The sequence below is a fragment of the Brachyhypopomus gauderio genome, chromosome 2 (genome assembly GCF_052324685.1).
Source record: "Brachyhypopomus gauderio isolate BG-103 chromosome 2, BGAUD_0.2, whole genome shotgun sequence".
NCBI classification, from domain to species: Eukaryota; Metazoa; Chordata; class Actinopteri; order Gymnotiformes; family Hypopomidae; genus Brachyhypopomus; species Brachyhypopomus gauderio.
Genome location: NC_135212.1, coordinates 36264185 through 36276544, shown reverse-complemented (window position 1 = coordinate 36276544; position 12360 = coordinate 36264185). Strand labels below are relative to the sequence as shown.

The window sequence follows — 12360 nt, the reverse complement described above, 5'->3', positions numbered from 1 at the left end:
AGAGAGAGGGAAAACGGGGAGAGAGAGAGGGTGTTACAAGGCAGCCATTGTGCTCAGCAGGTGACTACGGATTCACAGAGACAAAGGGTAATGAGGGGGAAAAATGAGAGACAGAGAAAGAGAAACAGAGAGAGAGAGACAAAGAGAAACAGAAAGAGACAGAGAGAGAAACAGAGACAGAGAGAGACAGACAAAAAGACAGAGAGAGACAGAGAGAGAAAGAATGACAGAAACAGTGGAATTTAATTGCAAAACAAACAAACTAAAAGTACTAAGGACAATAAGACAATGAGAATGATGACAGAAAAGTGGTTAGTGTTTTAATGAAATCTAACCAAAAATGTAACAAAATTTTAGATGTTAATTTTATAGCAAATTACATGAACTCAAGTAAATGACTACAACAACGTCTAGAATGTGAAGCCCCATGGATGATCAGACAGTGTGAATGTATGTGTTGAACACAGAAATAAACGACAGACTGCAGATTACAGCTGCCATTCAGTCGTTGTCTGGAAGGGGTCACAAGGCTGTCCAAGAATCCCCCCAGCAAATAAGGCAGATGTGTGGGTGGTGTTTTGGAGGCCTGCAGTCCTGAGGCTGTGGGTGGGGGGGTGCAACTCTTCTGGGCCGGGCCTGGAATGTGGAATTCATGTGGAGGACGCTAGACACTAGACACTACACTTGCAGTGGCTTTACATGTGCACATGCCTCTGTGGCATTTAAGGTAGCCAGCAAGAGGCAAAAAGCCACATTTACTCTCTCTCCCACACACACACTGACACTCATGAAGGAATCTGGACCCCATGCCCGGGCTAAGTGGCATCTCGGATGATGTCTGTGTTACAGTCCCGCCCCTTGATGTCCGGTGCCAGGCACGGAGAGTCTGATCTCCTGCCTCTGCTAGGGTGGTCCATCCCACGTGGGTGGAGCTGCTGACAAGCTCACGCACAGATAAGAGAGACGGGCAGCTCCTACCTTCTCCACCCCACTCCCCGCTCCCCCTCAGGGCGGACGCCTGTGTGTCTCACCTGCTGGGAACTTCACGGTGAGGCCCTAGACAGGGCTGACACCCAGCAAAGACTCCCGCAAGCACAGTGTACTGAAAAACAACCCATTACCCCATGTTGAGTAGATCTGAAAAGCACAAAAATGCAGACCAGGTAATTCACCAGTCAACTGAAATCTGATCTCCTGAAGCACCGCCAGGTTGAAATACTAATCTGACAACATTTCAATACCGAAGCATAATGCAGTTCTGCAGCAGGTAACACACACATGACTGTCATGACCCGGAGCGAGAGGACAGAACTGCAGCACACACAGTGTGATTTATATAAAGGGCAAAACTGCATGATTGGTTTAGAAGGCAAACCCCTTCAGTTTAATGAGGGTCTCATGAGGTCATCCGCGTGTGTCCCAGACTCCCTAAAACAACATGGCCGCTGCATGCACAGCAACTTGTAATTTTTCACTAACCTAGACAGCATCGTGTGCTGTACACACTCTGAGAGCATTTCAGACCCATTTCATCCCGTGTTGTCCCACTTTCTCTGTTGTTTGGTTAACTCACTCACTGCTGTGTTATTTCATCATTAAACAAAGAGCACTGACAGTTCTATTAACTAACTATTAACCATAGGCTCATCCATTTTTTTTTTATAGCTTTGCATGGATACACACAATTAAGCAGCAAAGAGTAACACCATTGAAAGACGGGCAGCTCTGTAAAATTTGAAAAGGGAACCAATAGATAAGTTGAAGCAGTCACATTAAAAATGAAGCAGTCACTCATCCCCACATGTGCCGTACGGAGCAGAGCGCTTACACACAGGCACTTGACCGCCCCAACGTTCACCTTACGTGAACTCCAGACCACTGATTTCAGGAAGACCAAAGGTTGGTTCTCTGTTCCTCTCCTGGACTCACACTTGACTGAACGTACCAAACTCACAGAGCAAGCAGTCCTGGGTCCAGAGAAAACTCTAGTGTGAAAGTGCCATAAGGAGGTTGTTATTAAAGGTTCTTCTCCCACGTGAAGTTCTTACAGCTCTGGAAATCTTAGAACTTCTACACATAAATATTCATCAAGATCCATACAATGTTTTAGACTTTCATGGCAAGTTCAAGTGCTGACAAAGCAAAATGCAATCAGAGGTCAGAAGATTAAAAAGCTGAAGGGTTCTAACTGGCTAGTCTACCTCACTCCAGTAAATCTATAAATCTTCTACTGAAGATATCTTACACACATTCAAGCTAAGGCAGCCTCTAGCCTCCAGACTCAAGCTAGACTCAACAAATACCCAGTTCCCCATCTTCACTGCACTGCAGAGAACCCAAACTGGACATAAACATGTGGCAGTGTAAGAGTGCCCAAGAATAAAGTCAACAAAGAATTGAGAGAGAGAGAGAGAGAGAGAGAAGGACAGAAGGAGAGAGAGAGAGAGACATACAGAAGGAAAGAGAGAGACAGACAGACAGAAGGAGAGAGAGAGAGAGACCTCTTTTGAAAATCTTGGTAAGGACAGGACAGTAGAGCGGGTCCTCAGAAGGGAATGAAAGGTGAGCTTCACGGGCGTGTCCTACCCTGCTCACTCTCTCTGACAACTCAGAGACGAGGTGAACTGTATTAAGACTAATGTGTGCTGGGAGGAACACTCGTAATTCATTCTTTTGATCTGAAGTGTATGCTACAGGGTATCTCCCTCCTCCCAACACGTTCACACACTGCACACATTCAACATTCTTCCAGTGCGGTTGGCGTGTTGCAAACAATAACAGACCAAATCTGCAACCTGATATTCATTATGATTCACAGAAGTCAGGCTGGAATTCATCTAATTTATATAAATGATTTGATATACACAAATAATTTGTGTGTATATATTAGTGGTGGGCCGTTAACGGCGTTAACAGCGTTAACGGCGGTCGTTAATTTGATACTCTTATCGGGCAATATAAAAATTATCGCCGTTAATCTATTCTTAAAGTTGGATTGGGAACTGGGTCAAAATGGGTAAGCAAACTATGATGACTTTCAACTTGATAGTTTAGCTCGGCTGTATTCCTAACCAAATTGCACAGTAGGGGCGAGAATGAGTTTTTAAACCTATGAATTACAAATCGTACGTGTTTTTACATGGATGCAGCCACGAAGTCGCCAGGTTTGCTTCATGGAAAATTCATTTTTAGGAACGTAAAAATGAGCTCAGAGCGGTCGTTTTCTGCATGGTCCTAGCGCTAGATTCGTCGCTATTTAAATATTTCTTTTTAACCGTTAAAACTACAGAGGACCAAAACTGACTTTTGAAAATTACGTCCGTGAGGTTAAATGTACTAAATGTTGGCTTACATTTCAAATCTCATGTTTAGCTGAATAAACCCCTTTTAATGTACAGTATGTAGGCTTACAAATTCATGTTTAACTGAATAAACCGTTGAACACGAGTAGCCTACATTTTATTGAGCATGTTTTTTTTTCTTCAAGTATCAAAGTAGAACAGCTTCCTCAAGCAGTCATTGATGCATTTTGGAAACAGGAGATGAGCCCCTGGTCTAATGCACCCTCTGTATTAAGAAACCCTATCTCAAAAACTGACTTTTAGTCATTACTTGGGTAGCACGCATATGAGCCATTTTAATATAGATTAATCTAGATTAATTTCAAGATTTCAGTGAGATTAATCTAGATTAAAAAAATTAATCTATGCCCACCCATATATATATATAGTGAGAGAGGTAGAGAGAGAGATACCACATATGGTAATATTTTGTCACTGTGATGGGAATGAGGTACAGCAGGATTTCAAATTGTCTGGCTTAACAGACATTAGGTACACTATATGTTATTTACAACACATTCACTACAAAGCATGTAGTTACACACAATGAATTCACTACACACCGAATCCATCGAAACCAACGCCAAGACACCATGCATATTCACCTGGGGTCTCGAGGGCTGTTGGGCCGGCTGGCAGAACGCAGCCTGCTCTCACCGCCCCCTGCTGGACGTTCTGGAACCGTCAAAGGGCTCCACCTTTCCCGTCTGAGAGAGAGAGTGTGGGTAAATTAGGAGAGCAATAGAAAAAGAGGATATGTCACAGTCACCAATAGGTTATATTATACAGACTATAATAAAAGCCATAGCCTGCATGACATCTAACCTTTGATCCTTACCTCAGCTCATCGGGTGAAGGATCTTGAGCAAGGCCATTGGTCTGGGCGGGGCTGTGGGCGGGGCTGTTCTCAGGACTAAGCTCTTCCTTGGCACCATTCTGAGCCGGAAGCTCCAGGCAGGCCTTCGACCCCTCCCACTGTTGCGCGGCATTGCGGATTGCTAGGCGACGCTTCTCCTGTACAAACGCAAGCGTGCTGGGATCAGTGGCAGCTCATCCCCCATTTCATAGACATGAAGCCCCAGGACACTTCTCCCCTTCAGGATCAGAACAAACAGGACTGATAACAATCAGTTAACAATCAGGTAATAGAGTGAGAAAAATGCCTCCATAATAGGCCTGGGCTTTGCAACGAGCAACTCAAAATTTCAACTAATGATACATCTCCACATTCAGTTACTGATACATCTCCCCATTGAGATACTGATACATCTCCATATTGAGGTGCTGATACATCTCCATATTGAGGTGCTGATACATCTCCATATTGAGGTGCTGATACATCTCCATATTGAGGTGCTGATACATCTCCATATTGAGGTGCTGATTCATCTCCATATTGAGGTGCTGATTCATCTCCATATTGATTGAATGAATGAATGAATTGTTCAACTTGTATAGCGCCTTTCTAGAACCCAAGGTCGCTTTACAATTTTTATACAGATACAACTCTTACACACCCAATCACACACCGGCGAGAAGCGGCAGCCAATTGCGCACAGCGTACTCTCAACCGGGATCCACAGCCCCCTGGGGGACTGAATGGGGTGCAGGAAGGGGGGAGAGGACAGACCCTAGTGGCAGAGCACCATCCACCACTGGGCATACAAGCACACACACATTCATGCACACACACTCAGACAACTGCTTTTTTAATGGACATGAAGAGACAGACACACAGTCAGGGAGAATTTGTCAGGGAATCAGGGAATGCCAATTTACCTAATCTCCATGTTTTTGGACTGTGGGAGGAAACCGGAGACCCCGAAGGAAACCCACGCAAACACGGGGAGAACATGGAAACTCCACTCAGATAGGGACTTGAACCCAAGACCCCAGTGCTGAGAGGCAAACGTGCTAACCACCAAGCCACCGTGTTGCCCATATTGAGGTGCTGATACATCTCCATATTGAGGTGCTGATACATCTCCATATTGAGGTACTGATACATCTCCATATTGAGGTACTGATACATCTCCATATTGAGGTGCCGATACATCTCCATATTGAGGTGCTGATACATCTCCATATTGAGGTACTGATACATCTCCATATTGAGGTACTGATACATCTCCATATTGAGGTACTGATACATCTCCATATTGAGTTACTGATTCATCTACATATTGAGGTACTGATACATCTCCATATTGAGGTTCTGATACATCTCCATATTGAGGTTCTGATACATCTCCATATTGAGGTTCTGATACATCTCCTCATTGAGGTACTGATACATCTCCATATTGAGGTTCTGATACATCTCCCCATTGAGTTACTGATACATCTCCATATTGAGGTTCTGATACATCTCCATATTGAGGTTCTGATACATCTCCTCATTGAGGTACTGATACATCTCCATATTGAGGTTCTGATACATCTCCATATTGAGGTTCTGATACATCTCCATATTGAGGTTCTGATACATCTCCTCATTGAGGTACTGATACATCTCCATATTGAGGTTCTGATACATCTCCATATTGAGGTTTTGATACATCTCCATATTGAGGTACTCCCTCCCCCATCCTCATCCACCATCTTGTGTATAGAGTAGCACATAAGAGAGCAGGGTAAGCACCATACGTAGCTTTGGAGGGAAGCACCTGTCTCGCTCCCTAACAACTCATGACTCTCCGCCCAAGGACGCTGAACAGAAACGCTTTTAGCAGAGCCCTGCAAACAACACACACACAATCTTCCTGCCACTAAATTTGCAGGATGTGGAGCTGGTAAATGTACCTTATAATGGGCAAAGGGCCCTATTTCATGGAGTTGTCACACATGCATATTTGCTTGAGTAAATATGTGCTGAGAAAAACGCGACTTTTACTCTGTTACAATCGGATTTGCGCTGCGCTACCGTTATTTTAATTTCGTAAATAATTCGTCTTTTCAGTTAGAGAAGACTGCCCAATGTCTCGTCACCCAAGTATGAGTGACCAATCAAATGAAGCCTGTCAGTCACGTGATCGCATACGCAAACTTTCTCCACCGGTAGCAAGAAAGTGACAAAAAAACCTACCGAGCATCCCTGGCCTCTAATACAGCCAATGTTTACATTACAAACGTGTAAAAAGGACAGTTATATAATGCGCTGTCAGTTGTGTCTGCCAAAACGTGTGGACATTTCAGCCTACAAGAACTCAACATCGGATTTGAGGAAACACGTTGCAATAAGTTTGCCGTATGTATAATTTTGACTTCTTTGTCTAATGCTATCTCTGAGGCATACCTTTTGTATAATTAGTAACTATTATTAAATGTAATGCAGTGCAATACTAAAAACCAGTTCAAACTCTGTGAGTGTACACACTAGCAATATGATGATGATTAAGTTGATTCAGTTGACGTCAAATTGTAGCTACACGTATTAGCTGACAGTATCCTCAGTTAGTGCCTTTGTGGAACACATTAAAGTTACACAGGCCTAATAATTAAGAACAAACAAAAATACATATTTATAATAAATAATATTTATATATTATATTTATTTATAATAATTATTTTCGTTATCATTAAGTCATTGTTTCCAGTAATTCAATTTTCCATGATGTAATTTATTGACACGAGACAGTACTCTGCATTTACTCACTACTTGAGTAGCTTATAAGAGTACTTTTTTACTTTTACTCAAGTAAATTTTTGGATGCATACTTTGACTTTTACTTGAGTAAAATTTGGTTCAAGTAACAGTACTTTTACTTGAGTAAAATTGTTGAATACTCTACCCACCTCTGCTCATCGGCCACTTTATTAGGTACACCTGTCCAACTGCTCATTAACGCAAAAGTCGAATCAGCCAATCACATGGCAGCAACTCAATGCATTTGGGCATGTAGATATGGCCAAGACGATCTGCTGCAGTTCAAACCGAGCATCAGAATGGGGAAGAAAGTGACTTTGAATGTGGCATGGTTGTTGCCAGATGGGTTGATCTGACTATTTCAGAAACTGCTGATCTACTGGGATTTTCATGCACAACCATCTCTAGGGTTTACAGAGAATGGTCTGAAAAAGAGAAAATATCCAGTGAGCAAAAATGCTCAAATAACCAGTCGTTACAACCAAGGCTTGCAGAAGAGCATCTCTGAATGCACAATACGTCGAAACTTGAGGCGGATGGGCTACAGCAGCAGAAGACCTCACCGGGTGCCTCTCCTGTCAGCTAAGAACTGGAAACTGAAGCTAATATTGGACAATAGAAGACTGGAAAAACATTGCCTGGTCTGATGAGTCTCGATGTCTGCTGCGACATTTGGATGGTAGGGTCAGAATTTGTCAAAGTCAAAGTCTAATTTATTTACATACCGCTTTTTACAACACGTTGTCACAAAGCAACTTTACAATCATATGGGTCCAGATCCCTAATGAGCAAGCCAAAGGCAACAGTGGCAAGGAAAAACTCCCTATGAGGGTGGGGATTAGGAAGAAAGGGAGGACCAAGATTCAAAAGGGAACCCATCCTCCATTGGGCAGCTCGCTAGCAGAAGTCCATATTTATGGTCAAAAAGTAGTTCTATAGTTACAGGTGTGGTTCTAGTTCCCCAGCCAAGTAGTCACAGTCCCTTCAGTGCAGATGGTGAGCCTCAGGTAGGAGCTAGCATCTGCACGTCCTCTTGTGGCATCAACAACATGAAAGCATGGATCCATCCTGCCTTGTATCAGTGGTTCAGGCTGGTGGTGGTGGTGGTGCTCTTTGGGCCCATTAATATCAATTGAGCACGTAATTTGTTGACGGGGCGGTGTATATATACAACCGTCAGTGCAGATGGACGAAAGCCTGTCATTCATCCACTACTTTTTAATGTCATGCGATCTACCAACATTCCTTCGCGATCGACCAACACTTCCTTCGCGATCTACGTAATGGGCACCCCTGATGTAGGGTATGTAGTGGCGGTACACCCTATATGTGGAGTATGTGTTATACTTAGGGTACACCCTATATGTGGGTTATGTGTTGTATGTGGGGTACACCCTATATATGGGGTATGTGTTGTATGTGGGGTGCACCCTATATGTGGGGTATGTGTTGTATGTGGGGTATACCCTATAAGTGGGGTATGTGTTGTATGTGGGGTACACCCTATATGAGGGATATGTGGTGTATGTGGGGTACACACTATATGTGGGGTATGTGTTGTATGTGGGGTACACCCTATATGTGGGATATGTGGTGTATGTGGGGTACACACTATATGTGGGGTATACTTTAAACTACGCTTGAACCATTTGATACAGATCTTCATTTAGCTGTTGTTTAGGATTATGTACATATTCCTCCATCCTTCTGGTGCGATCTGACACCTCCAAAGGAACATCACTGCAGCTGTCAATCACCATTAGATCACAGAAACCACCATGTACCTGAATTCTGTCACAAATGCTGCACTAGTTATATCGGGGTCATCTGCATCTTACAGATTTGCACATTTCAGTGTTTCCTTTAAGGAGGGTTCTATGCTGCATCAACACATCACTCAAAAAGGCAAAGCTGCCAGGAATGGATGAAGGACAGTGGTGTCATCCCCATGACTCACGCTGCTAGCTTCATATTAGCTCCATTAGCATTTATGGAGTTAAGAATACTTTTAAGACTAAAGTTTGTAGCAAAAATATTTTTTTAGAGACCAACTCACTCTGTCGTGAGCTCATTAATTTCTCACCTATAAGTGGTACTACATTTCCCAGCAGGCAGTGTGAGAGTACTGAGCTTTAACGGGCAGTAAACCCCACACAAAAGAACAGACAGGAATGCAACTCCTTTTCACCCCTTATTAAATTTCTACTCGTTCAGGTATGGAATGTGCCACTCCCTCTGTGTGTGTGTGTGTGTGTGTGTGTGTGTGTGTGTGTGTGTGTGTGTGTGTGTGTGTGTGTGGGTTTGTGAGTGTGTGTGTGTCTGTGTGAGTGTGTGTGTGTTTGTGTGTGTCTGTGTGTGTGTGTCTGCGTGTGTGGGTTTGTGACTGTGTGTGTGTGTATGTGTGTGTGTGTGTGTGTATGTATGTGTATGTGTGTGTGTGTGTGTGTAGTACCTTGTGAGCTGTGTGCTTGTGGCTCTCACGTTTCTTCTCATCCTCCTTTCGCACTAAAAGACTCGCTGCGCGTCTCTCTTCCTCCTACAAAGTGCAACCAGGGAGACATTTCATTACTAGGTCAACAACAGCAAGACAGCATGCATGTGAGACAGACAGAGAGACAGACAGAGAAGTGTGTGTGTGTGTGTGTGTGTGTGTGTGTGTGTGTGTGTGTGTGTGTGTGTGTGTGTGTGTGTGTGTGTGTGTGTGTGTGTGTGTGTGTAAGAGAGGAAGAGATAAAGGCATGTCTGTAGCATGTGTAAGGAAGCAGCAGAAAAATGCCTGTGTAAAGTTTTTAGATCTGCCTCACTGCCAAAATCCACACATGCCAGAGGCTGTGTGTCCAGGCCAGGGGCTGTGTGTCCAGGCCAGTGGCTGTGTGTTCAGGCCAGGGGCTGTGTGTTCAGGCCAGGGGCTGTGTGTTCAGGCCAGGGGCTGTGTGTCCAGGCCAGGGGCTGTGTGTCCAGGCCAGTGGCTGTGTGTTCAGGCCAGGGGCTGTGTGTCCAGGCCAGTGGCTGTGTGTCCAGGCCAGTGGCTGTGTGTCCAGGCCAGTGGCTGTGTGTCCAGGCCAGGGGCTGTGTGTCCAGGCCAGGGGCTGTGTGTCCAGGCCAGTGCTTGTGTGTCCAGGCCAGTGGCTGTGTGTCCAGGCCAGGGGCTGTGTGTCCAGGCCAGTGCTTGTGTGTCCAGGCCAGTGGCTGTGTGTTCAGGCCAGGGGCTGTGTGTCCAGGCCAGTGGCTGTGTGTCCAGGCCAGGGGCTGTGTGTCCAGGCCAGTGGCTGTGTGTCCAGGCCAGTGGCTGTGTGTCCAGGCCAGGGGCTGTGTGTCCAGGCCAGGGGCTGTGTGTCCAGGCCAGGGGCTGTGTGTCCAGGCCAGGGGCTGTGTGTCCAGGCCAGGGGCTGTGTGTTCAGGCCAGGGGCTGTGTGTTCAGGCCAGGGGCTGTGTGTTCAGGCACTGGGTTAAGTTGGTTGTGTGTGCAGGAAGGGTTGTATTTGACTTATAGGACAATATAATCACTGCTCAGAGACAGACAGACAACACCGACCCCAATGACTCACAGAAAAATACCATCTCATTCATACCATCTTGACACTGTTGACACTGGACTATTCATAATCAGACCCATGTATCAGACTCTGTCTTTATAAACTCTTTTTCTTTGTAAAATGATTAAATTGACTGTCTTCATAAGGCTTAGATACACAATGGGTTTGATAACAAGAAGTGGAAATTCCAATTATGGTCATATCCACATATAATGAGCATAATTAGCATCACTGGTATAAGCCAGTGTTTCGCCTTAAGGTGTAGTTAAACACACAGGCGCGCACACACATGCACGCACGCACATACGCACACATACACTATATCAAATGTACTGAATGTACAAAAATACATTACAATACAATATAGTGCAGGCTGGTTTAATAAATGAAATAATTGTTTAATAATTGACATGTCACATCAGCTCCCTGAATTTCGCGTCCTGAGTTCGAACACGTCTGTAAGCACGAGCTACCAGGGGGCCTATGAGGCTAAATTAGGAAGTGCTCTCTCCCTGTGGAGCGGGGCCGCAGTGTGCCCCGAGACACTTGCTTTTTACACAGCAGAGCTGGGAGCTGGGAGCGCCCCATCGAGCTGTTCTAGATTTAACCTTAGCAACAGCGGCGGGACACAAACCTGCATGCTACATCGCTCGTGCCTACTTAAAAGGGAATTCCACCCGCGTTTTCACACTGTGCTCGACCGCTACCGATGTGGGATGAGAATGAAACGTTTTACAGTTCAGGTTCAAAGATTAAGCACACATGCAAACACGTTTAAACCCCGTAAGACTGGGGACCTGATCTAATATCAGATCTGCCACTTGCTAAAAATCTATGGAGAAAGATTCAAGAAGGGGATTTCAAGAGATGGATTGCCTTGAGCCAGGCAGAAGGTGAGCGCTGCCAGAACCTTCTGGATTATTCCGAATCAAAGATGAGTGTGTTGATGTCTAAAATTAGATACATGTTCAGACTTGGACCTTCACTGCAGCAGTGGCCTGGATACAACGTGCAGAGACACAAAATACACACACCCTCACACACACACCCGCACGCACACGGGGTTATCGGGTCCAGAGGCAGCTGTTTAACTGTGTAAAAGTCCTGAGGAAACAGGTACTAAGCCACTGAAATGGCGGAGCAGGGCTACACTTATGGTACAAGACACTCACTGTGATGCGCTTCATGTCGAGCAGGCGGAGTGGGAGCAGACACCGCAGCGTGATCTGTTTGTAGCATGACTCCTGAGCGACTGGGTTCCCATCCAGGGTGAGCTCACTCAGAGAGCACGAGTCTCCCAGACAGGCCAGCTCATCAAAACTACACACACACAAACACTCACACACGCGCACACACACGCACACACACGCACACACACGCACACACACGCACACACACGCGCACACACGCGCACACACGCGCACACACACGCACACACACGCACACACACGCACACACACGCACACACACGCACACACACGCACACACACACACACACACATAAAAGTCAAAACATAATTCAATTACATGCAATTACAGCCTCTGTCACACAGGCACACAACCTGGGAAACAGTCACTCATTTCAGTTGACCTGATTTCCCTGTGACATCTCTGCATTATTTACTGATCCCACGCAAAATGTAACCTGCTGAAAGTGTAATACAGTACAATCTTCTAAGACTCGCTTTTCTGAAGAGGGGAAAAGAACAGAGGAGAGAGAGAGAGAGAGAGAGAGAGAGAGAGAGAGAGAGAGAGAGAGAGAGAGAGAGAGAGAGAGAGAGAGAGAAAGAGAGAGAGAGAGAGAGAGAGAGAGAGAGAGGAGAGAGAGAGAGAGAGA

At 45.1% G+C, this 12360-nt stretch overlaps 1 protein-coding gene across 1 annotated transcript in view; it reads right to left on the bottom strand.

Moving 5' to 3' along the window:
• lrrc49 (leucine rich repeat containing 49) overlaps positions 1 to 12360 on the bottom strand; it is a 32773-nt gene that overhangs the window by 7264 nt on the left and 13149 nt on the right. The window contains exons 10-13 of the mRNA XM_076995075.1: positions 11696 to 11843; positions 9440 to 9523; positions 4180 to 4355; positions 3947 to 4048 (exon numbers count right to left, since the gene is read on the bottom strand). Of these exons, the coding sequence (XP_076851190.1) occupies positions 3947 to 4048; positions 4180 to 4355; positions 9440 to 9523; positions 11696 to 11843 (510 nt within the window). The remainder of the gene's footprint in view (positions 1 to 3946; positions 4049 to 4179; positions 4356 to 9439; positions 9524 to 11695; positions 11844 to 12360) is intronic.